The 27,211-nt window shown below is 47.5% G+C and overlaps 1 protein-coding gene across 1 annotated transcript in view; it reads left to right on the top strand.

Moving 5' to 3' along the window:
- Positions 1–5,197: 5,197 nt before the first annotated feature.
- The window catches only part of hoatz (HOATZ cilia and flagella associated protein), a 57,358-nt gene continuing 35,344 nt past the window's right edge, over positions 5,198–27,211 (top strand). The window contains exons 1-3 of the mRNA XM_078199159.1: positions 5,198–5,525; positions 5,986–6,024; positions 10,556–10,626. Coding sequence (XP_078055285.1) covers positions 5,198–5,525; positions 5,986–6,024; positions 10,556–10,626 — 438 coding nt within the window. The remainder of the gene's footprint in view (positions 5,526–5,985; positions 6,025–10,555; positions 10,627–27,211) is intronic.

Raw genomic sequence — 27,211 nt, 5'->3', positions numbered from 1 at the left:
TAACCGCTTACACTCGTTCCCAAATCCGTCTGTAACATTTTATCAATTTTCTGACAAAGATCCCAATTATTTTCTTTAACTCTGCCTCCAGAAGTCGAGTTTGAAATGAGTAAGATTCCGAGATTAACGAAGTGATGGTCTGTACAACTTTAATAAAATCGGTCACAATTTAACGCGAAGTTATTGAAGAGCTCTGTCTCTCTGACTAATAGTTACTGATTTCACCAACTTTACAATTTCATAAACTGTTATTTTCTCTGAAATGATATTATAAATTGAATGTATTCTACATTTCAAATACCTTATCCCAAATCATTTGTTGTATCGTCTTTGGGAAAAAGTCACTCATATTTAACTAAAGTTATTCAGATGAATTTGTAACAGTGTTAAAGATATCATTTAGTTTGTTCCTGTGAGATGCTTGATCCCAGGAGCGAGTTTATGTTCAATACATTTGTGGGTTTTAGTGACACAGTTTAAGATTTATTTCCGCCCAGTTTATATTCTCAGTTTCTCAGCTGGAATCCAATAAAGCCTTTTGTATTTGGTAAACGCCTGGTTGCCAGGCAGTGTAGTTAGCTGATTGGTAACCGCTAACTAAGCAATCACTAACCACACAGCCAGGCAAAAAGGTCGGGATCACATCCTGAACTGGGAACAAGCTATCGGCAAATCAACAACCACAGAAGATGAGAGGGAACGTGAACACAGAAAGATTTTAGGAACTGTTTCCAGGCCAGAGACTGAAATTGAGTTAACACCGCCAACAGTGTTTGCATTTTTCAATGTCCTTTCACTCTAAATTAGAACAAGTTATTGTTCCTTCCCCTTTGGAAAGGAGACATTTAATTTCCTGACATTTCAAAACGCATTTTCGTTCCTGTTCATTTTGTGTATTTTACAGTAAATAAAAATCTCTGCTCGAATTTGATGTAATGTTTCTGTGCCGAGAGTACCGTTAAACTCAACTTTGACATTATTCTGTCCTTAGAAAGGTTAACCACGTTAAATGGACCTGGTTAGATAGGGCGGATTAAATAGAGAGGGTTAGATGGGGTGGGCTGTAGGTAGAGCGGGTTAGATGGGGTGGGCTGTAGGTGGAGAGGGTTAGATGGGGTGGGATGTAGATGGAGAGGGTTAGATGGGGTGGGGTTTAGATGGAGAGGGTTAGATGGGGTGGGGTTTAGATGGAGAGGGTTAGATGGGGTGGGGTTTAGATGGAGCGGATTGTATAGAGCGGGTTAGATGGGGTTGGATGGGGTGTAGATGGGGCATCCCGCAGTTGAGTCGGTACAGGCTCCTTTGCCGGGTAGACTGGAAGGATGAGACACAACCCAGAACCCACACGTTTCCAGGTTCTGGCCGCTTTGCCACACCCCTGAAATCCCGAATTTCCTCCCCCATTGCCCCTTGGTGTCCGGGGGAGGGAGAGCTCCAGTTGGCCGCTGGTTTTGATTCGCCAGCAAACTGCCAAACGAGTCACTGCCACAGGCTTGAATCATTGCGAAAGCAATCTGAAGGCAATGATTTAACCTTGGACTTGTCCACCAGAAATGCGATAGAAACCTTAACAATGGGGTTGATTTGGTGACGAATAGGCGTTTTGGGAATATGCAGAAATAAGGAAAGAGTTACATTTTAATAGCATCTTTCAGCCCGGGACTTCCCGGACCTGTTATTAGTATTTTTTGGGGGCGTTGTAACGTCGGAAACGCGCCTGCCAATTTGGGCACAGCAAGATTCCATACAGAGTACGATGATAATGGATAGATGACCTGTTTCAGGGATTGAGTAAAAATATTGACTAATACTCCAGGGCGATCCCATGCCCCGTTTCATACAGTGGTAGGAGGTCTAAAATGTTCTTCTGAGAAAGCAGATGGGTTTAGATTTATATTACCACAGGTAATATAGAAATCTCTGATGTCTAACTGTTAATCAATCCACTGGGACTGGATTCATGCATTGAAATGTGAAGTGTGTAGATAGTCGAGAGTTTTACAGTTTTCATAAACCCAGTGTTAAACTCAAACAGCCTCTGGTTCACAGAAACTTCATTGCATCATCCATTTAAACACTGAACAGGTAATAACAGCCAACCACTCACTTCCTGACTGTCCAACCCTCCCCCTCCCCCCGCCCCCCCCCCCCCCACCCACTCTTCTACAAGGTATAGAGCAGCAGATACCTTGGAATACCACTATCTGCAAGTTCCTCTCCAAGTCACCCACCATCCTGACTTGGAAATATATCGGTCGTTCCTTCACTGTCGCTGGGTCACAATCCTGGAACTCCCTCCCTAACAGCACTGTGGGGGTACCTACACTACAGGGACTGCAGCGATTCAATAAGACAGCTCACCTTCTCAAGGGTAACTCAGGATGGGCAATAAATCGTACAATCACGATTTGATTTATTATTGTCACATGTATTAGTATACAGTGAAAAGTATTGTGAAGGAAGCCATTTGTCCCATTGAGCGTGTACCAACAACAATCCCACCCAGCCCCTATGCCCATAACGCCACACATTTACCCTGCTAATCCCCCCTGAATTTAGCATGGCCAATGCATCTAACCTCCTGTCTTTTGGATTGTGGGAGGAAACCAGAGCACCCGGAGGAAACCCACGTGGACACGGGGAGAATGTGCAGACTCCACACAGACAGTGACCCAAGCCAGGAATCGAACCCGGTCCCTGGCGGTGTGAGGCAGCAGTACTAACCACTGTGCCACCGGTCTAGCCAGCAATGCCCACATCTTGTGAATAAATAAAAGTTAAACAGTGGTATGGTGTTAAATGCAAAGGAAGACTCTGTTGTCTTGCAGGAACTCCTACACTGTCTTATTGAATCACTGCATTTGATCGCTGTGTCAGTGAGATCTCTCTGGCAGTCTGCCTATTGGGGTGAGGGTGAGTGGATTGGGAGCAGCTTCACTCCAGGGACACACACCCAGGGAGGTTCTGAAAGGACATTGTATTCACTGCAGTGAAGCATCAATATCAGCGCACTGAGTGGCAGCGGGAATATCTGAGTCTGCATTCACTGACCCAGCTCCAGCTGTCAGACTGACAGCGGATTGCTGCCGCGACAGGGAGCCTTTAGCTGGGCTGTGGGGAGGCTGGGCCTGGAGCTGGGCTGTGGGGAGGGTGGGCCTGGGGCTGGGCTGTGGGGAGGCTGGGCCTGGGGCTGGGCTGTGGGGAGGCTGAGCCTGGAGCTGGGCTGTGGGGAGGCTGGGCCTGGAGCTGGGCTGTGGGAGGCTGGGCATGGAGCTGTGGGGAGCCCGGGCCTGGGCTGTGGGGAGGCTGGGCCTGGAGGTGGGCTGTGGGGAGGCCGGGCGTGGGCTGTGGGGAGGCCGGAGCTGGGCTGTGGGGAGGCCGGTGATGGGTTGTGGGGAGGCCGGGCCTGGAGCTGGGTTGTGGGGAGGCCGGGCCTGGGCTTTGGGGAGCCCGGGGCCGGGGCTGGGCTGTGGGAAGGCCGGGGCTGGGCTGTGGGGAGCCCGGGCCTGGGGCTGGGCTGTGGGGAGGCCGGGCCTGGGCTGTGGGGAGGCCGGGCCTGGGCTGTGGGGAGGCCAGAGCTGGGCTGTGGGGAGGCCGGGCCTGGGCTGTGGAGAGGCCAGAGCTGGGATGTGGGGAGCCCGGGGCCGGGGCTGGGCTGTGGGAGCCCGGGCCTGGAGCTGGGCTGTAGGGAGCCCGGGGCCGGGTCTGGGTTGTGGGGAGCCCAGGGCCGGGGCTGGGCTGTGTGGAGGCCGGGCCTGGGGCTGGGTTGTGGGGAGCTCGGGGCCGGGTCTGGGTTGTGGGGAGCCCGGGGCCGGGTCTGGGTTGTGGGGAGCCTGGGGTTGGGGCTGGGCTGTGGGGAGCCCGGGGTTGGGGCTGGGCTGTGGGGAGCCCGGGGTTGGGGCTGGGATGTGGGGAGCCTGGGGCCGGGGCTGGGCTGTGGGGAGCCCGGGGTTGGGGCTGGGCTGTGGGGAGCCTGGGGCCGGGGCTGGGCTGTGGGGACCCTGGGGCCGGGGCTGGGCTGTGGGGAGCCTGGGGTTGGGGCTGGGCTGTGGGGAGCCCGGCGTTGGGGCTGGGCTGTGGGGAGCCCGGGGTTGGGGCTGGGCTGTGGGGAGCCTGGGGTTGGGGCTGGGCTGTGGGGAGCCCGGGGTTGGGGCTGGGCTGTGGGGAGCCTGGGGTTGGGGCTGGGCTGTGGGGAGCCCGGGGTTGGGGCTGGGCTGTGGGGAGCCCTGGGTTGGGGCTGGGCTGTGGGGAGTCCGGGGTTGGGGCTGGGCTGTGGGGAGCCTGGGGTTGGGGCTGGGCTGTGGGGAGCCTGGGGTTGGGGCTGGGCTGTGGGGAGCCCGGCGTTGGGGCTGGGCTGTGGGGAGCCCGGGGTTGGGGCTGGGCTGTGGGGAGCCCGGGGCCGGGTCTGGGTTGTGGGGAGCCCGGGGTTGGGGCTGGGCAGTGGGGAGCCCGGGGTTGGGGCTGGGCTGTGGGGAGCCCGGGGTTGGGGCTGGGCTGTGGGGAGCCCGGGGCCGGGGCTGGGCAGTGGGGAGCCCGGGGTTGGGGCTGGGCTGTGGGGAGCCCGGGGTTGGGGCTGGGCAGTGGGGAGCCCGGGGTTGGGGCTGGGCTGTGGGGAGCCCGGGGCCGGGGCTGGGCTGTGGGGAGCCCGGGGTTGGGGCTGGGCTGTGGGGAGCCCGGGGTTGGGGCTGGGCTGTGGGGAGCCCGGGGTTGGGGCTGGGCTGTGGGGAGCCTGGGGTTGGGGCTGGGCTGTGGGGAGCCCGGGGCCGGGTCTGGGTTGTGGGGAGCCCGGGGTTGGGGCTGGGCTGTGGGGAGCCCGGGGTTGGGGCTGGGCTGTGGGGAGCCCGGGGTTGGGGCTGGGCTGTGGGGAGCCCGGGGTTGGGGCTGGGCTGTGGGGAGCCCGGGGTTGGGGCTGGGCTGTGGGGAGCCCGGGGCCGGGGCTGGGCAGTGGGGAGCCCGGGGTTGGGGCTGGGCTGTGGGGAGCCCGGGGCCGGGGCTGGGCAGTGGGGAGCCCGGGGTTGGGGCTGGGCAGTGGGGAGCCCGGGGTTGGGGCTGGGCCCCCGGTCTCCCCTTCCTCAGCTGCTCCACTTTGGGGACAATCCCCGCTCCTCCCACCCCCATTCCGGGGAATCAGCACAGTCACTGGGATCTTCCCGTGTCGCGGCGCATCCTTCAGACCGAGCGGGAGGATGCGGTTGCCATGGGGACGGGGCCGCGGCGCGGTTGCCATGGGGACGGGGCCGCGGCGCGATTGCCATGGACACGGGGCCGCGGCGCGGTTGCCATGGACACGGGGCCTCGGGCTCTCCTCCGGTCCGCCGCCATGGCTCAAGAGCCGCCGGAGGCCGAAGCCGATCCCCGATCCGCCTACACGGTGTTCACCGGCTCGGCGGCCGATGATGTGGCCTACGCCAAAGTGTTCTGGAGCTCGCTGTCCCTGCAGCCGCCGCTCGAGTCCCGCCTGGTGTCCGGGGACATCAAACAGCGGCTGCGGGTGGCCCATGCCCCGGGGCCCGGGCGCTGCCGCGGTGAGACCCCGGGGGGCGGCGTCTCTGGGTCAGGGGGGCCTCGGGGGTGGGGGGGTCTCTGGGTCAGGGTGGGGGGTCTCTGGGGTGGGTGGTCTCTGGGGTGGGGGTGGGTGGGGGGGTCTCTGGGTCGGGATGAGTGAGGGGGGTCTCTGGGTCAGAGGGTCTCTGGGTCAGGGGGTCTCTGGGGTGGGGGGTGGGGGTCTCTGGACTGGGGATATCTCTGGGGTGGGGATGGCGTGGTCTCTGGATTGGGATGGGTGAGGGGGGTCTCTGGGTCAGGGGGTCTCTGGGTCAGGGGGTCTCTGGGGTGGGGGGTGGGGGTCTCGGGTGGGGGTGGGGGGGGGGGTCTCTGGGGTGGGGGTCTCTGGGTTGGGATGGGTGAGGGAGGGGGATCTGTGGGACTCTCAGTTGGGAATGGGATCTGTCTCTAACCCGCTGTTTTATATTCTCTATTTTCCAGTTGAATGTTGTCACTGTCAGCCGAGCCAGGAAGATGTGAGTAAGTATCTGCTCCATTCCTGACCACACCCCCCAGCAAAAATATAAAACCTCTTCTAGTGTCTCCGTGGCCCCGCAAATATTTAATAAAATAATTTTACCACAGTTAGACAGAATCGTGCAGCTTTAGTGCTAGTGTGGAGGAGTTTCACCCACACTTACCCCTCAAACTTCTTGGAATCAGCAGACACCTTGTGCCTCACATTGGCTTTGAACCAATACTGACTGAGTCAGCAATATAAAGAGAGAATTTACAGTGGTTAAAGACAACCAGAGAAAAGATAGGACCGCGGGTTCCCTGTTAAAATTACACAAATTAAGGAATAACACCTCCTGGAGAGCTACTGGTAGATGTACAGCATAACCCATTCCGATTTATAGAAATACAGCAATTAGTTAGCGTCCACGAAATGAAGAGTGGCAGAGGGTTGGCAAACAGGACACCAATTTCAAGTAAATGACAAAATAATCAGTGAAAATAAGTTGTGATTCCATAGAATCATAGATCCCCTACACTGTAGAAGGAGGCGATTCAGCCCATCGAGTCTGCACTTTCCATCAGAGTATCTTACCTAGGACCACCTCACCCCACCCCCCATCCCTGTAACCCCACTCATTTACCCCGCTAATTATGAGACAATTTAGCAAGGCCAATCCACCTAATTGCATATCTTTGGACTGTGGGAGGAAACTGGAGCACCCGGCTGAAACCCACGCAGACACGGGGAGAATGTGCAAACTCCACACAGACAGTGATCCAAGGCCAGAATTGAACCCGGGTCCATGGCGCTGTGAGGCAGCAGTGCTAACGTTTTAAATGGTAAGATTTAAAGAGTTCAGAATTTTGTGCTGAGAAACATTTTTAAAGCTTCAGACAGAGCGGGTCAAATTGAGAGAGGAAATGTTTGTAATTATTCATGAAGTCAAACCATCCCCCAGAGTCTTGTAATCTCACTAACCTCACACAGTATTTTATTTGGCACAAGCATATATTTAGAGTTATTAGTAATTTTAAAACATTATCTGGCTAATTTTACAAAAAGGATGAACACCTTGTCTTCATGTAGCACCTTTAACATAAAACATTCCACACAGTCAAACGAGGAGATTTTAGGGTGGGTGACTACATGCTTGGTTAATGTGGTAGGTTTTAAGGGCCACCTGAGGGGAGGAGAGGTAAACAGGGAAAACAGTTTCAGGAGGGAGTTCCAAAATGGAGGGTCAAGTGCTAAAGGCATACCCTCCAACGTTGGGACAACAGAAATTAGGCAAGCATAGAAACGGGACAAAGCGTGCAAGAGGCAGAGTTGGAGAAAGGCAAAGCGCTGGATTAATGGCATTGTCTGATGGAGGGCTTATGACAAAAAGGAATCCGAAATGATTCTGCTTTCTGCATCTCAGTCAGTGTGTTCACAGAAACCATGACCAATCTTGCAGTCCTAAAGGATTCAGCATTGTGATTGCTGGTCCTACCCATTGGAGAGTAAATCTTGACTTGTTTAACTCTCGTTAGCTGTAATAGGAAGGAAATTTCTCCTCTGTGGCAGAGTGCAGCCTTTTCACTTGGGGAAAGTTGCAGTGACAGTAACTGACATTTTGCCTGTGCCTGGAACTCAAGAAATCCTAAGTAGAAATTCTTGCATTTTCCATCAGCACAAACTGCCCAACGCCCTCCACTCCACCTCACCCACACCCCACCAAAACAAAACAAATAACTAACATGTCTACCAGTTTACCAGGGGGCGACACGGTGGCATAGTGATTAGCATTGCTACCTCACAGTGCCAGGGACCCGAGTTCAATTCCCAGCTTGGTCACTGTCTGTGTGGAGTTTGCATGTTCTCCCCGTGTCTGCGTGGGTTTCCTCCGGGTGCTCCAGTTTCCTCCCACAGTCCAAAGATGTGCAGGTTAGGTGAATTGGCCAAGATAAATTCTCCCTCAGTGTACCCGAATAGGCGCCGAGGGGATGATCACAGTAACTTCATTGCAGTGTGAATGTGAGCCAACTTGTGACTAATAAATAAACTTTACTTTAGTATACAGGCCTCTCCTTTTTTGGTCTAACCTCATAATTCTATCTCCAAAAACTAAAACCAAATAAATGGCCTCACTCAATTGATGCAAACATAACCCCACTAAGAGACAGTGGCATGGTGATAATCACAGACTAGTAACGCAGAGGCCCTGGCTAGTGCTCTAAGATAGGGGTTTAAACTCCACCATGGCAACTGGTAGAATTTAAATTCAATAAATACATTTGGAATATATAGCTCCTCTCAGTAAGAGTGACCATGTCAAGTGAAGCAGTTCACAGTACAAAGTTAGTCATTGATTTCCTTCTAGTTCTGCCAGGAAGTCAGATTTTATCATTGCTTCTTTGAATTGGTGACAAGATAAGCAACAACCATCCTCAGAATTTCTTCAACATCCCTAAAATACACCCAGCCTCTGCTGCAAAAACCCTCATCTGTGCTTTTGTTACCAATAAACCCAACTGCTCCAGTATTCTCCTGGCTACTTCCCATCTTCCTCCCTCCATCCAACTGACCTCACCCAAAGACTGTATCCTAATTTATAAAATCCTGTTTACTCATTGCTGCTGCACTCATTGTCCAACATTGGTTCCCAGTCCAGTGTTACCTCAATGTTCATCCTCATTTTCAAATTCCTTCTTGGATTGCCCCTGCCAATCCCTGTAACCGCCTCAAAGAGCTTTGTGTTCCTCTTGGTGTCTTGGTTATTCCTGCATTTCCTTTGTCCCACCGTTGGCGGCTGCACCCACTGCTGTCCATTGCCTAAGATCTGGAATTCCCTCCCTAAACCTAAGACTCTCCTCAAAATCTACTTTTACCAAGTATTTGATCATTTAATAGCTCCTCCTTTGGACTCTGTGATCTTTTTGTCTGATTGCGCTCCTGTGGTGCTCCTTGGGACATTTGGATGTGTGGTATAAGTGTAAGTTGTTACTGCACAAATCCCTATCAATGTGATTCAGGAACTCAGTGTGTGGCAGATTGTAAATACAAACTCCTGTGTCAACATTAGTATGTGTTAGTGTTCCAACACACTGGTCAAACTCATTGCATTGTCAGTTTGGATCAGTTGGTGGCACTGCTGCCTCTGAATGTGGTGGTTGTGGATTCAATCCTCAATGTAGAATATTAGATTCTGTAGTTTGATGGTTCAGCACAGCTGCAAGAAAGACTTGTATCTATATAGCACCTGATTTTGGAAATTCCCAAAGCCCTTTGCAATGAAGTACTTTTGAAATGATGTGGAGATGCCAGCGTTGGACTGGGGTAAACACAGTAAGGAGTCTAACAACACCAGGTTAAAGTCCAAAAGATTTATTTGGTAGGTAGTGGCGTTTGCTACCAAATAAACCTGTTGGACTTTAACCTGGTGTTGTTAGACTCCTTACTGTACTTTCGAAATGCGTCACTGTTGGAATTTCGGAAACATGGCAGCCAGTTTCACTCAGCAAGATGCCACACACAGCAATGTGATCATGACCAGTTAATCTGTTTTTAGTGATGTTGATTGGCCGGGACAGTGGGGTTATGCCCCTGCTCTTCTTCAAAATTGTGCCATGGAATCTTTTACATCATCAGAGTAGACAGAGGGACCTTGGTTTAATATCTCATCTGAAAGGTAGCATCGATTGGTGCAGCATTTCCTCAGGACTGCACTGGAATGTTAGACCAGAAGTTATGCTCAAGCCCTGAAGTGAGAATTGAACCCATAACCTTCTGACTCAGAGCAAGAGTGCAACCTACAGAGATACAGCTGGCATATTGTATTGTTGATGGAGCTGTTCTTGTAAGTTGTTAAACCAGAGCCCTGTCTACCTGTTCTGATGTTTCAGTTGGCAATATTTGATGACATGAAGCAAGTTTTCTGGTATCTCAGCTCTGAGGTCCAGAGCAACATTCTTTCCTCAGTTAACACCACCATGGGCAATTAGGGATGGCCAATAAATGCCTGTGACACTCACATCAGTGAAATAATAAATATATAAAAGCATTAGCTAACCTCTATATGGTGGATCTTGTTGCGTGCAAAATAAAAGCCAACTCTTTGTGGTGCCGGTGCAGACTTGATGGGCTGAAAGGCCTCTTCTGCGCTGTGTGGTTCTATGATTCTTTATAACTGCAACTATTGCATTTCAAAGTAGTCAGTTATATTTTGGGTGGCACAGTGGTTAGCACTGCTGCCTCACAGCGCCACAGACCCAGGTTCAATTGCACATTCTCCCCGTGTCTGCGTGGGTTTCCTCCGGGTGCTCCGGTTTCCTCCCACACGCCAAAGGTGTGTGGGTTAGGTTGATTGGCCATGCTAAATTGATCCTAGTGTCAGGGGGATTAGCAGGGTAGATATGTGGGCTTACGTTAGTAGGGCCTGGGTGGTATTGTGGTTGGTGCAGACTCGATGGGCCGAACGGGCTCTTTCTGCACTGTAGGGATTCTATGATTCTATATAAAGTGCTTTGAAATGTAATGGAGATCTTTAAACCTTTTTTTTTCTCAATTCAGAAACTAAACAACTCCTAATTGAAGCTCATATGCAGCTAAAAGCAGATGAAAAGGCGAGGTTATTGGAGAAGGTGAGTGTGTGGGATGTAATGGAATGCTGACATTTTGTGATGAACATTCTGACTGTATCCCTCACAGATGTTATGGTGATAATTGGTAAATTGCCGCATTGACGCAGTGTCACAGGAAGCTAGGCAAATGGATTGGGCCCACAATTCTTTATGTTGTGTGATTGCAATGCTCTTCTAGCTGGCCTCTGATTATCCATCGCCCAAAGACCTGAGCTCATCCAGAACTCTGCTGCGTTTATTCCAGCTTGCACCAAGTGCCGTTCACGCAGCACCCCATGTTTGTTGATTAAAATTAAGATGAGATTGAGAATCTGGTGACCTGGTGCGGTGACAATAATCTCTCCCTCAACATCAACAAAACAAAGGAGATTATCATCAACTTCAGGAAGCGTAGTGGAGAACATGCCCCTGTCTACATCAGCGGGGATGAAGTAGAAATGGTCGAGAGCTTCAAGTTTTTAGGTGTCCAGATCACCAACAACCTGTCCTGGTCCCTCCACGCTGATACTACAGTTTCGAAAGCCCACCAACGCCTCTACTTTCTCAGAAGACTAAGGAAATTTGGCGTGTCAGCTACAACTCTCACCAACTTTTACAGATGCACTATAGAAAGCATTCTTTCTGGTTGTATCACAGCTTGGTCTGGGCTCCTGCTCTGCCCAAGACCGCAAGAAACTACAATCGTGAACATAGTTGTGAATGTAGCTCAATCCATCACGCACACCAGCCTCCCATCCATTGACTCTATCTACACTTCCCGCTGCCTCGGCAAAGCAGCCAGCATAATCAAGGACCCCACGCACCCCGGACATTCTCTCTTCCACCTTCCGTCAGGAAAAAGATACAAAAGTCTGAGATCACGTACCAACCGACTCAAGAACAGCTTCTTCCCTGCTGCTGTCAGACTTTTGAATGGACCTACCTCGCATTAAGTTGATCTTTCTCTACACCCTAGCTATGACTGTAACACTACATCCTGCACTCTCTCCTTTCCTTCTCTATGAATGGCTTGCTTTGTCTGTATAGCGCGCAAGAAACAATACTTTTCACTGGATGTTAATACATGTGATAATAATAAATCAAATCAAAAATTGGCTCCCGTTTGACAACAACTTTAATTTCTCATTCTCATCTTCAAATCCCTCGTGGCCTAACTACTCTGTATTTCTGTTAAGTTCTCCAGCCCGACTCTGCTTCAAGATATTGGAGATCTTTAACCTTGCTTTTAATTATACATCTCCAGATCTCCTTTATTGATTTTGTCAATTTTTATCTGATTATGCTCAAGTGAAGCCCACCAGGATATTTTATTACATGAAAATACTGGATAAAAGCAAGTTGGAGTGGGTCCTATCCTTGCGTGCACAGGCAGGTGGCAGTACAAAGCAGAGGCCAATCTTCTTTTCATGTTGGTGCAATAAGAAATGCTCCTTTCACTTTGGATTCAGGCATATGGAGAATTTTACTGTATATTTGGACTGTAAGCTGTTCTGAAAATAAATTTAATGGGTGGTGTTTGAAATCTGAAAATGTTCCTCAGCATTGACATGGTTCATGTTGATCAGAAAATCCACTTGGGTGAGAGGGAAGAAGCAAAGATGGAAGAGAATTCCAGAACATATATCCATTATCGAGCTTCCCTGTTTCATGTGGCTGTTTTACCAGTAGAGGTGACGTTTGTGTTAACTACTAGGTCTAGACAGTAATTCCCACACAGACATTAAACCCAAGTGGCCTTGTCTTGTAAGTAAGTGAAGGCTCATCAGTCACCCCTTGTATTGACACTGGACTGAAACGCTGACCAGTCAAGTCGTAAATTATGGAGCTGTTTCTCTGAAACCACCTCCTTTTCCAATTCATCACTGTGAAAATAAAATGGAGTAATGGAGGTTTTATACTGATTTATGTGCTCAATTTTCCATTGATATTGTCCACGTCTGTCCATTAGTTATTATCTCTTAACCTAACCATTTAACTCTTAAGTTCCCCAGTATGTTCCAAACATATGAACTTACGAACAAGGAGCAGGAGCAGGCCATTCAGCCCCTCAAGCCTCCTCCATCATTTAATAAAATCATGGCTGATCTGATCTACATCCCGCCCACCTCCAATAACCAATCACACCCTTGTTTACCAATAATCTATCTATCTTTGCCTTAAAAATATTCAGAGTCTGCTTCTACCACCTTTTCAGGAAGAAAGTTCCAGAGACTCTCGATCTTCTGAGAGAAAAGAATTCTCCTCATCGCCATTTTAAATGGGCAGCCCCTCAATTTTAAACAGTGACCCCTAGTTCTGGCTTCTCCCTCAAGAGGAAACAGCATCCCCCCCACCCACCCTGTCAATACCCCTCAGGATCTTGTATGTTTCAATCAAGTTGCCTCTTACTGTTCTAAACTCCAGTGGATACAAGCCTAGCCTGTCTAACCTTTCCTCATAAGGCAACCCGCTCATTCCATTTATTAGTCTGGTAAACTTTCTCTGAACTGTTTCCAATGTATTTACATCTTTGCTTAAACAGGTAACCAATACACAATACTCCAGTTGTGATCTCACTAGTGCTCTCTATAACTGAAGCATAATCTTCCTACTTTTGTAATCGATTCCCCTTGCAATAAACAATAGCATTCTATTAACTTTCCTAACTACTTGCTGTATCTGCACATTAGCCTTTTGTGATTCATGCACCAAGACATCCAGGTCCCTCTGCATCTCATAGCTCTGCAATCTCACCATTTAGATAACATACTTCTTTTTTATTCTTCCTGCCAACTCCATTTGCCAGATCTTTGCCCACCCACTTAACCTATCTATATCTCTTTGTAGCCTCCTTATTTCTTCTTCACATCTTACTTTTCTACCTATCTAAGTTCCCCTCCAGCTCTGAGATGGCCTGAACCTTGGCACTAGGAAGACAACACAACCATCTGGACACTGGCTCTTTGCCGAACAATGTCAATCCCTACTACCACTACATTATTTTGTGCTTCCCCTACTTGAATGGCGTCCTGTACCATGGTGCCATGGTCAGTCACCCTGCAGCCCCAGTCTCATCCAAACAAGCTGAGAGAACCTCAAACCTGTTGGACAATTGCAGAGGCTGACACTCCAGCACTCATGCCCTCTGGGTCCCTCCCTGTCCCTGACCACTGACCAAATCAGAAGACCCTATCGTAAGGATGGTAACTGCCTCCTGGAATAAAGTGTCCACATACCTTTCCCCCTCCCTGATGTTCCACAGTGTCTGCAGCTCAGGCCTCCAGCTCAATAACTTAGAGCCAAAGTTCCTGCAGCCACAACACTTACTGCAAATACGTTTGTCGTGGATTACACCACTATCCTGAAGCTCCGACAACCTGCAATCGCCGCATAAGACCAGCCATCTCCAACATAAGAACAAAGAAAAGCACAGCACAAGAACAGGCCCTTCGGCCCTCCAAGCCCGTGCCGCTGCCTGGTCCAAACTAGACCATTCTTTTGTATCCCTCCATTCCCACTCCGTTCATATGGCTATCTAGATAAGTCTTAAACGTTCAAGGTGTGTCCGCCTCCACCACCTTGCCTGGCAGCGCATTCCAGGCCCCCACCACCCTCTGTGTAAAATATGTCCTTCTGATATCTGTGTTAAACTTCCCCCCCCTTCACCTTGAACCTATGACCCCTTGTGAACGTCACCACCGACCTGGGGAAAAGCTTCCCACCGTTCACCCTATCTATGCCTTTCATAATTTTATACACCTCTATTAAGTCTCCCCTCATCCTCCGTCTTTCCAGGGAGAACAACATATACCTTCCCTATTCATGTACCAATCCAGATGCCTCTTAAATGTTGCTAATGTGCCTGCTTCCACCACTTCCTCTGACAGCACATTCATGGAATCATAGAAATCATAGAAACCCTACAGTGCAGAAGGAGGCCATTCAGCCCATCGAGTCTGCACCGACCACAATCCCACCCAGGCCCTACCCCCACATATTTACCCGCTAATCTACGCATCTCAGGACTCTAAGGGGCAATTTTTAACCTGGCCATTCAACCTAACCCGCACATCTTTGGACTGTGGGAGGAAACCGGAGCACCCTGAGGAAACCCACGCAGACACGAGGAGAATGTGCAAACTCCACACAGACAGTGACCCGAGCCGGGAATCGAACCCGGGACCCTGGAGCTGTGAAGCAGCAGTGCTAACCACTGTGCTACCGTGCCGCCCTTTTCAGGCACCCGCCACTCTTTGTGTGAAAAACTCCCCCTGCACATCTCCCTTAAACTTTCCCCTCTCACCTTGAACCTGTGTCCCCTTGTAATTGACACTTCCACCCTGGGAAAAAGCCTCTGACTATCTACCCCTGTCTATGCCTTTCCTAATTTTGTAGACCTCTATCAGGTCTCCCCTCAGCTTCAGTCTTTCCAGTGAAAACAATCCTAGTTTATTCAACCTCTCCTCATAGTCAACACCCTCGAGACCAGGCAACATCCTGGTGAACCTTCGTTGCACTCTCTCCAAAGCTTCCATGTCCTTCTGGTAGTGTGGCGACCAGAACTGCACACAATACTCTAAATGCAGCCTAACCAAGGCTTTATACAGCTGCTACATGATTTGCCAACTCTTGTACTCAGTGTGCCAGCTGATGAAGGCAGGCATACCATACGCCTTCTTAATCACCTTGGCCACTTGTTATGCCACTTTTCGGGAACTGTGGACTTGCACACCCAGATCCCTCTGTATGTTAATGTTCCTAAGGGTTCTGCCATTTACAGTATAATTCACACCTAAATTTGATCCTCCAAAGTGCATCGCCTCTCATTTGTCCGATTAAACTCCATCTGCCATTTCTGTGCCCAAGTCTCCAATCTATCTATATCCTGTTGTATCCTCTGGCAATCCCTGGCACTATCAGCAACTCCACCAATCTTCTAATTTACTAATCAGAGCATCCACGTTTTCCTACAGATCATTTATATATACCACAAACAACAGAGGTCTCAGCACTGATCCCAGCAGAACACTATTAGCTACAGATCTCCGTTCTGAAAAACACCCTTCCACCGCTACTCTCTGTCTTCTATAACCAAGCCAGTTCTGTATCCATCTAGCCAGCCCACCCCGAATCCCATGTGATTTTAGTTTTTGTATCAGTTTGCCATGTGGGACCTTATCAAACACCTTACTAAAGTCCATATAAACTACATCCACAGCCCTTCCCTCATCAATTATCTTTGTCACCTCTTCAAAAAACTTAGTCACGTTGGTGAGACAGGTCCAAGAGAGAAAATGCTGGAAAATCTCAGCAGGTCTGGCAGCATCTGTAAGGAGAAAAGAGCTGATGTTTCGAGTCCAGATGACCCTTTACCAAAGCTCATGATCTTCCACTAAGACATGACCGTCCCTGTATAAAACCATGCTGCCAGTCACTAACAAGTCAATTTTCTTCCAAATGTGCATATATCTTGTCCCTCAGTGTCTTCTCCAAAGGCTCACAGGCCTATAATTTCCTGGATTATCCCTGCTTACTTTCTTAAACAAGGCTATTCTCCAGTCCTCTGGAACCTCGTCTGTGAAGATATCTGTTAAGGCCCCAGCTATTTCTTCCCTTGCCTCCCACAGTAACCTGGGATGGATCCCATCTGGCCCCGGGGACTTGTCGACAATAATGCAATTTAGGATACTCAACACTTCCTCTTTCAATATATTAACATTCACTAGAGCATTCACACATCTATCCCTGATCTCAACATTTGTTATGTCCTTCTCCCTGGTGAATACCGATATAGAATACTCATTAAGGATCTCACCTACATCCTATGGCTCCATGCATAACTTCCCTCCATTGTCCTTGAGTGAGCATAAAAAGCCTTGGGATGTGTTAGCTAATTAATTCGTTAATAATGCATAAAGTCTACACCTCCCAGAATGTTTGGCACTGCCAGTAAACTTTACAATACTGATCAAACTTATTTCTATTAATACCTGCTCCTTCTGCTGGAAAAAGCTGGAAATCAAATACTGAAAAGAGTAAGAAAAAGAAAATTCCTCCCAGTCCTCCTCCAAATTCCCCAGGCAGCACAGGTTACTTCTGACAGTAAAAGTAATCTAAAACACCTCTTTTCCCACGCACCAAACTCCCTTTTGAACCAAATTCCCAAATATGGTCACTCGTTCTCTGTTTCGCTGAGGCCGATGTCTCCCCTCAATGACCGCACGCCGCTTACTCCAAAGAGTGACATGAAAAATATCCTCTGGTCCGCCCAGCCTGACCCACACAATCTGATAACCGGTGTATCACAATATACACACAGTCTGTCCCACAGTGTACACGCTGTCCGCCCCACGAACTCTCCCATCTCTTCGGAGAGGTAAAAACAATTCTGAATTTTTAATAAACCGGCCAATTGGAAGAAGACGAATCGGGGAAATTCCTTAGCGGCCCCCGTACCCCACACCCCCATGATCAAAGCTGGTTCAGGAGATCTCCCTGATCAAAGCTGGTTCAGGAGATCTCCCTGGCCCTGGATTCTCTGCACTACAATACTGAACTTTAATAAATATTGATGTCTGCCCTAATCAATTCCAGTTCCAACTCTTGCCTGAAAATGTTGACAAACCCGCGCCCGTCACACATCTGGCCCCCCTATCCTCTGGGGAAGGAACCATCACTGACATTGAACTAAGAACTGGCCTTAGTCATCTACAGTTGTGATCCCTGACCTATTTAATTGAAATAAACTGTCAACTGAATCAAATTCTATTCCCTTTATCACCTGGTAAAGCTGTCAGAGTACAATGCATTGATTCTAATCTTCAGATTGCTGTACCTGTGCTGTTACACATGCATGCTCTGCAACAGGAAACAGGTGCTGGTGGTGGCTGTTGCTGATATTAAGCTTTGTTCAGCAGCTCAGCAAAGCAATTAACATCCTGGATTGCAGCAATGCAGAAATAAAGTTAGCTGGCCAGCATGTGTGTGAGTTTGGATCCATAGGAATAACCTGGTGTTCCCTTCCCATCACACTGGGGAAGATCTTGATGAGATTTTCCATTTGATCTCGGAGCTTTTTAAAATTAATTAAAATGTATTGGATTTCACTGCTGATCATTAAATGGAAAACTGGGGAGAATTGATTTAGCATTTAATTACAGTCGCAAAGAATGAGCTGTCCCTTTGTTTACTTTGTTTGAATACATTAAAGATCTAATTCTTGACCTTTGAACTCTTCATCAATTCCAAGTCGGACAGCATATTTGTTCAATTGTGTTCAAGTGATGATTTGGGCGCTTGTTATAAAGATGCCATCACATTCAAACTGTGATTATTGTATAAATAAAATTATATCTAGGTTCTGCAGTTCTTAAAATTTGACAACACTTTAGTAACTTCACTCTAAAACATCTAATTATTTTGGAAGAGTAAAACCCCAGTGAGCTAGTCTTTTTCGTGGATAAAACCGGTTTTCAAATGTTAGTTGTACCCTGTGTCAGCATTTTCACTTCTGAGTCAGAGGCTGAGAGACCAAGCACTGGTCCAGCATTTAAGCTCATAACCGAAGATGGTCGTTGGTGCAAAGGGAGTGCAGCATTGTCAGTGGCACTGACTTTCGGAGGAGATGTTAAACTGCAGTTTGCTCTATCTGTTTGCTTGGGCGGATATGAAAGATTGATCAATACTTGTCCCTTAATCTACACCAGCAAAACATATCACACCCTCTGTTTATTTTATTGTTATTTATGGGATCTTCTGTTCACATAATAACAGTGACTGCATCGCAAAGTATTTCACTGGCTGCAAAGTGCTTTAAAATATCCTGAGTTTGTGAAAGTTGCTATATTAATGAGTTCTTTCCTGTTTAATTGTTTTTTCTCCAGGAATTTATCTCGTCGTCTCTTGAATATATATTAATATTTTCTGCTTCAGGTTTCTTCCTTGATAACTTATTTCACAATTCTATTCCCATTTATGTGAGAAACTGGTTGCCTCACTTTCTTGCATCTTTCTGTGACTGTTTCCACGTTACACACTGAGTTCATGGATAGTGGAGCTGTTTCATTACAATGTGGAGGAAGGAGTTTGATCCTCTGTCTGAACAATGATGGTAATTGTGACCCTCTCAGTCTTCATATTTGAGGCTTTGCATTGGCTGGAAAAGGTTTAAACCCAGTGAGAACCCTTTGTTTTAATAGTTACGCCCGTTCTCTTAATGGATAATGGTGCGAATAGTGACAAGTAATCTGGAGTTATTATTCCTGATCTTTGAATAATTTTATTATAATTTAGCTGCTTATTTCAGTGTCCTAATGTTTGAGCTGAAAATGAAAGTTGTTAAACCAGTAGGGCAGAGGCCTCTGTCAGTCTCCAGATGGTGAATGAGTTAAATCTCAGTGCTCCCTCATGTTCTCTTGGTAGATCCCAGATCCACCCTTGTTGACGTCACAAAACAAAATAATGTAAATGGCAGCATCTGTAACTTCTCTTGTGGGATTTATCTGATTGATACGTCATTTATTTTGAACAATTCCTCATGAAAATGGGAGCATGATTGAAATTTCAGGGACATTTCAGCACATTGTCACTACAAGAAAGCCATGGAAAACTGAAAGAAAGACTTGATTTCTCTATTGTCTTTCGCTATCTCCGGATGTCTGAGTGCTTTGCAACCAGTGAAGTGTTTTTGAAGCTTGGTTACTGTTTTGATGGATTGCCAGAAATGCTAAAGAATCAAGGGACTAGTGAGAAGGAGGAATTGAAGGTGGCAAATGGAGTTTAATGCGGAAAAGTGTGAGGTGATTCACTTTGGAAGGAGTAAGAGGAATACAGAGTACTGGGCTAATGGTAAGATACTTGGTAGTGTGGATAAACAGAGGGATCTGGGTGTCCATGTGCATAGATCCCTGAAAGTTGGCACCCAGGTTGATAGGGTTGTTAAGAAGGCGTACGGTGTGTTAGCTTTTATTGGTAGAGGGATTGAGTTTCGGAGCCAGGAGGTCATGCTGCAACTGTACAAAACTCTGGTGCGGCCACATTTGGAGTATTGCGTACAGTTCTGGTCGCCGTATTATAGGAAAGATGTGGAAGTGTTAGAAAGGGTGCAGAGGAGATTTACCAGGATGTTGCCTGGTATGGTGGGAAAATCGTATGAGGAAAGGGGCTTGAGGTTGTTTTCGTTAGAGAGAAGAAGGTTAAGAGGTGACTTAATAGAGGCATACAAGATGATCAGAGGATTAGATAGGATGGATAGTGAGAGCCTTTTTCCTCAGATGGTGATGGCTAGCACGAGGGGACATAGCTTTAAATTGAGGGGTGAGAGATATAGGACAGATGTTAGAGGTAGATTCTTTACTCAGAGAGTAGTAAGAGCCTGCAGCAGTAGTGGACTCATCAACATTAAGAGCATTCAAATGGTTATTGGATAAACATATGGATGATATTGGAACAGTGTAGATTAGAGGGGCTTTAGATTGGTTTCACTGGTCGGTGCAACATCGAGGGCTGAAGGGCCTGTACTGTGCTGTAATGTTCTATGTTCTATGTTAGTATTACCTGAAAAATAGTGTTGGAGAAATGAATGGGACTGAAAGCCGGTAAATCCCCAGGGCTGAGAATCTACATCCCAGGGGGAAGTGACCATGGAAATAGTAGATTCTACCTCCCAAAGTTCTGAGGATTCTGGAACAGTCCCAGCAGATTGGAGGGTGGAAAATGTAACCCCACTATTTAAAAAGGGAAGGAGAGAGAAATCCGGGAATTAGAGACCAGTCAGCCTAACATCAGTAGTAGGGAAAAGCTCGAGTCTATTGTTGAGGATACTTAGAAAAGATTAAACGGTATTAAAGAGTCAACATAAGAACATAAGAACATAAGAAATAGGAGCAGGAGTAGGCCATCTAGCCCCTCGAGCCTGCCCCGCCATTCAATAAGATCATGGCTGATCTGACGTGGATCAGTACCACTTACCCGCCTGATCCCCATAACCCTTAATTCCCTTACCGATCAGGAATCCATCCATCCGCGCTTTAAACATATTCAGCGAGGTCGCCTCCACCACCTCAGTGGGCAGAGAATTCCAGAGATTCACCACCCTCTGGGAGAAGAAGTTCCTCCTCAACTCTGTCTTAAACCGACCCCCCTTTATTTTGAGGCTGTGTCCTCTAGTTTTAACTTCCTTACTAAGTGGAAAGAATCTCTCCGCCTCCACCCTATCCAGCCCCCGCATTATCTTATAAGTCTCCATAAGATCCCCCCTCATCCTTCTAAACTCCAACGAGGTACAAACCCAATCTCCTCAGCCTCTCCTCATAATCCAAACCCCTCATCTCCGGTATCAACCTGGTGAACCTTCTCTGCACTCCCTCCAATGCCAATATATCCTTCCTCATATAAGGGGACCAATACTGCACACAGTATTCCAGCTGCGGCCTCACCAATGCCCTGTACAGGTGCATCAAGACATCCCTGCTTTTATATTCTATCCCCCTCGCAATATAGGCCAACATCCCATTTGCCTTCTTGATCACCTGTTGTACCTGCAGACTGGGCTTTTGCGTCTCATGCACAAGGACCCCCAGGTCCCTTTGCACGGTAGCATGTTTTAATTTGTTTCCATTGAGATAGTAATCCCATTTGTTATTATTTCCTCCAAAGTGTATAACCTCGCATTTATCAACGTTATACTCCATTTGCCATATCCTCGCCCACTCACTCAGCCTGTCCAAATCTCTCTGCAGATCTTCTCCGTCCTCCACACGATTCACTTTTCCACTTATCTTTGTGTCGTCTGCAAACTTCGTTACCCTACACTCCGTCCCCTCCTCCAGATCATCTATATAAATGGTAAATAGTTGCGGCCCGAGTACCGATCCCTGCGGCACGCCACTAGTTACCTTCCTCCAACCGGAAAAACACCCATTTATTCCGACTCTTTGCTTCCTGTCGGATAGCCAGTCCCCAATCCACTTTAACACACTACCCCCAACTCCGTGTGCCCTAATCTTCTTCAGCAGCCTTTTATGGGGCACCTTATCAAACGCCTTTTGGAAATCCAAAAACACCGCATCCACCGGTTCTCCTCCATCAACTGCCCTAGTCACATCTTCATAAAAATCCAACATGTTCGTCAAGCATGACTTTCCCCTCATGAATCCATGCTGCGTCTGATTGATCGAACCATTTCTATCCAGATGCCCTGCTATCTCCTCTTTAATAATGGATTCCAGCATTTTCCCTACTACAGACGTTAAGCTGACCGGCCTATAGTTACCCGCCTTTTGTCTCCTTCCTTTTTTAAACAGCGGCGTAACATTAGCCGTTTTCCAATCAACCGGCACTACCCCAGAATGCAACGAGTTTTGATAAATAATCACTAACGCATCCACTATTACCTCTGACATTTCTTTCAATACCCTGGGATGCATTCCATCCGGACCCGGGGACTTGTCCACCTTCAGTCCCATTAGTCTACCCAGCACTGCCTCTCTGGTAACATTAATTGTATTAAGTATTTCTCCTGCTGCCAACCCTCTATCGTTAATATTTGGCAAACTATTTGTGTCCTCCACCGTGAAGACCGACACAAAAAACTTATTTAAAGACTCAGCCATATCCTCATTTCCCACTATTAACTCCCCCCTCTCGTCCTCCAAGGGTCCAACATTCACTCTAGCCACTCTATTCCTTTTTATATATTTATAAAAACTTTTACTATCATTTTTTATATTAATTGCTAGCCTAGCTTCATAGTCTATCCTTCCTTTCTTTATCGCTTTCTTAGTCTCTCTTTGTTGTTTCTTAAATTTTTCCCAATCACTTGTTTCTCCACTATTTTTGGCCACTCTGTACGCAGCTGTTTTTATTTTAATACTCTCCTTTATTTCCTTCGTTATCCACGGCTGGTTCTCCCTTTTCTTACAATCCTTGTTTTTTGCTGGAATATATTTTTGCTGAGAACTGAAAAGGATCTCCTTAAAAATCCTCCACTGTTCCTCAGCTATCCTACCTGCCAGCCTGCTCTCCCAGTCTACCTTAGCCAATTCATCCCTCATCCTATCATATTTCCCTCTGTTCAAACAGAGGACACTGGTTTGAGACCAAACTTTCTCCTCTTCCATCTGAATCAGAAATTCGACCATATTGTGGTCACTAGACCCAAGAGGGTCCTTCACAATAAGATCCTTAATTCTACCTACCTCGTTACACAATACCAGATCCAAAATAGCTCGTTCCCTCGTCGGTTCCGTAACATGCTGTTCAAGGAAACTATCCCGACAGCATTCTAAGAACTCTTCCTCCATTCCACCCTTACCGACTTGAGTCTGCCAGTCAATGTGCATGTTGAAGTCCCCCATGATTATTGCCGTTCCGTTTTTACACGCATCCCTTATCTGCTTGTTTATAGCCCTCATGGATTTATGAAAGTGAAATAATGCATGACAAACCTACTGGAGTTTTTTTGAGGGCTGTAACTAGTAGAATAGATAAGGGTGAACCAGTGGATGTGGTGTATTTTGATTTTCAGAAAGCTCTTGATAAAGTCCCACTTAAGAGATTAGTGTGCAAAATTAAAGTGCATTGGACTGGAGGTAATATAATGGCACAGTTTGAGAATTGGTTAGCAGGCAGGAAACAGAGAGTAGGATTTTTTTGAAGTGGCAAGCAGTGACAAATGGAGTCCCACGGGTCAGTGCATGGGACCCAGTTATTCACAATATACATCAATGATTTGGATGAGAGAAACAAAAGTAATATTTGCAAGCAGGTGGCTCAGTGGCACAGCGGTTAGAGCTGCTGCCTCACAGTGCCAGGGACCTGGGTTCAATTCCCAGCTTGGGTCATTGTCTGTGTAGAGTTTGCATGTTCTCCCTGTGTCTGTGTGGGTTTCCTCCGGGTGCTCCAATTTCCTCCCACAGTCTAAAAGCCGTGCTGGTTAGGTGGATTGGCCATGCTAAATTCTCCCTCAGTGTACCCGAACAGGCGCCAGAGTGTGGCGACGTGGGGATTTTCACAGTAACTTCATTGCAGTGTTAATGTAAGCCTACTTGTGACACTAATAAATAAACTTATATAAGAAAAACAAGTTTGCTTATGACACAAAACTTGGTGGGAATGTGAGTGGTGAGGAGGATGTGAAGAGAAAGTGGGCAAATACATAGCAGACGCAATACAATGTGGATAAATGTGAAGTTATGGAGAAACCGAATGGCAGAGTATTATTTCAATGGTGATAGGTTGGAAAATGTTGATGTACATGGGGACCTGGGTGACCTAGTACACAGTCGCTGAAAGCAAGCATGCAGGTACAGCAAGCAGTTAGGAAGGCACATGGTATGTTGGCCTTCATTACATGAAGACTTGAGTACAGGAGCGTAGATGTATTACTGTAGCTGTACAGGGCCTTGGTGAGACCACACCTGGAGTACTGTGTGTAGTTCTGGGCTCCTTACCTAAAAAAGTATATACTTGCCATAGCGGGATTGCAGCAGAAGTTCACCAGACTGATTCCTGGTATGGCAGGATTGACTTATGAGGAGACATTGGGTCAACTGGGCCTGTATTCACTGGAATTTAGAAGAATGAGTGGAGATCTAATTGAAACTTGTAAAATTCTGACAAGGCTAGACAGACTGGATGCAGGGTTGTTGCTTCCTCTGGCTGGGGAGGGGGGCGGTCTAGAACAAGGGGTCACAGTCTCAGGATACGGGATAGGCCATTTAACACTGAGATAAGGAGAAGCTTCGTTACTCAGAGGTGATGAATCTGTGGAATTCTCTATCACAGGAGGCTGTGGAGGCCAAGTCACTGAATACATTCAAGAAGGAAATAGATAGATTTCTAGCCTCTAAAGGTATCAAGGCATATGAGAAGAACATAGAGGATCAGCCATGATCATATTGAATGGGCAGAGCAAGCTTGAGGGGCCGAATGGCCTACTCCTGCCCCTATTTTCTATGTTTGTCCTGTAACTTCAATGGATGAGTGTTTAAAAAGTACAAGACCAGTTAACACTCTAAGGTTGATATCTTGTGTGACATCGGGCCATGTCTCTATTTGCATAACCAATCGCAAATACTGCCGATGAAGTCAGTGTTGGAGGGATGGATGGTCGTTGTAAGCACTGGAATCACTGGTCCTGAAGGCACTTGATTCGCATCTTCAAATATCAAATTCGTTTGATGATGGATTTCTCCATTTGGTCTGGCCAAGATTTTTCCCCTCATGTATTGATTGGGATCCAGCTTGCAATCACTGAGGTTGGCTTTCAGATTGTCTTCATATCTAAGTTTGGGACATCCTGTGGTGCAGGTTCCCATGCTCGGCTGGCGTGGAATGCTGCCTTTATGCCGGAATCCTGCATGAGAACCACAGGACTGGCCCAGGGAAGCTGAATATGCTCTCGATGTCAGGCTAGCAGCATTTTCCATGAACCTCAGTGTCGGGGATTTGCCCTGCCATCTGATGTTGCAAAGATCGTGACGGTGAAATGCTTCTAGTTGCTAAATGTGATTCTGGGAGGTTGTTCAAGTCTCACACCCATAAATTAGTGATGTTCCAAACACTGCCTGGTGGACTTTGATCTTTGTTCTGAGACAAACTCTATGCTCTTTCCAAAGTCTGTCAGTGAGCCTGACAAACACTGAGCTTGTTTTTGTCAGGCAATGTGGAGAGGATAGCAAATTTATAGCAAAATAGCAAAACCTCTGTACTGAACAGAAGGCTCTGTTGCTGATAATTGCTGAGGAATCTTGGAGTGACCAGAGGCGGGTTTGTGTTCGAAAATGCACTCAGCATCTTGATGCAGAAATATAAATTCAGGACAGATGGCAACCTCTTCAACTAGCAAAGACTCAACATTTGTACAAAGTTTCCTGAATAGCTGTTGTGTGAACTCTTGTTCCTGGATGATTGCACTCTCTCAGAGCACACACTCTGGAGGACAGTCAGCTGCTTTTGAATCATTTTGCCCTAGCCCCAGAACACTTTGGCTTGACAATAAGTCTGAAGAAGACCGAGATCTTCTATCAACCCCACCCACCCCGGCCACATACTCCAAGCAGGAGTAATGTAATGTCGGAAATATGGTGCTACTTTATACAGCAATGTGATATTAAATAGGCAATCATTTTTAGTTGTTGATTCAGGAATATAATCAATCTACATAAGAACATACATACCTACAAATCAGGAGCAGGAGTAGGCCATTGGGCCTTCGCGCCTGCTCCATTTGATAAGATCATGGCTAATTTGATTGTAGCCTCAATTCCACCTTTCTGTCAACCACTCTTTGACTTCTTTGTCAATCACGAACCTAATTCAGCCTTAACATTATTTAATGATGCTGCGTGTGTTCTTACAGGAAGAGAATTCCAGACGACCAACCCTCAGAAAAAAATCATTTCTCTGGTTTCAATGTTAAAATGAATTTGCCAGAACTCCAGGGAGAGCATTCTTGCTTTTTGATGAAAACTGCCACAAATCTTTTCTGTCCCCTTAGAGGGCAGAGGAGAGGCTTTGGTTTATTGTTTAATCCAAAGGGCAGCACCTCTGATAGCGCAGCACTACCTCAGTACTACTGCCGGGATGATGTCCTTGAATTGCTGGAATGATACTTAAACTCACAGCCTCCTGATGTAGATGATTTGGAGTTGGGGACCAAGTGTAGTGTGTCAAAATTCACAGATGACACTAAGATGAGTGGCAGAGCAAAGTGTGCAGAACAAAGAACAAAGAACAATACAGCACAGGAACAGGCCCTTCGGCCCTCCAAGCCCGCGCCGCTCCCCGGTCCAGGATTGAATCCTGAATCCAGGATCCCCACCCAATTTTCCAGCCTATCTACATACCAATATCCTATCCACCGAGCTGTCCCTCACAGCTACGATGCTTTGTTCATTACAACCTATTAACTTACCCCCACCCCCCCATTCCAGACCATGTGATCTCCAGGGAGAGGCGAAAACCCAGAGTGAAAAACCCCAGGGCCAATATGGGGAAAAAAAAATCTGGGAAATTCCTCTCCGACCCCCTGAGGCGATCGAAACGAGTCCAGGAGATCACAATGGCCCCGATCGGAAAATGCTTCCCAACCCTAGTCATTTCCACTTCCACGAACACCATATGAATCCCCTGCCCCCGAGACAGGTTCCCAACTATCCGCAGTCTCACTCTGTACTGGCACCAGCAAGATGATCGTAGAATGAAGCCTTGAAACGAGAAACCAGGAACAATTAGCCCGCGCCGCTCCCTGGTCCAAACTAGATCACTCTTTTGTATCCCTCCATTCCCACTCCGTTCATATAGCTGTCTAGATAAGTCTTAAACGTTCCCAGTGTGTCCGCCTCCACCACCTTGCCCGGCAACACATTCCAGGCCCCCACGACCCTCTGTGTGAAATATGTCCTTCTGATATCTGTGTTAAACCTCCCCCCCTTCACCTTGAACCTATGACCCCTCGTGAACGTCACCACCGACCCGGGGAAAAGCTTCCCACCGTTCACCCTATCTATGCCTTTCATAATTTTATACACCTCTATTAAGTCTCCCCTCATCCTCCGTCTTTCCAAGGAGAACAACCCCAGTTTCCCCAATCTCTCCTCATAAC

This window comes from Mustelus asterias, chromosome 27 (genome assembly GCF_964213995.1).
Source record: "Mustelus asterias chromosome 27, sMusAst1.hap1.1, whole genome shotgun sequence".
In the NCBI taxonomy this organism is placed as follows: Eukaryota; Metazoa; Chordata; class Chondrichthyes; order Carcharhiniformes; family Triakidae; genus Mustelus; species Mustelus asterias.
The sequence above is the reverse complement of the archived record's forward strand: the minus strand, read 5'-3'. Positions and strand labels throughout refer to the sequence as shown.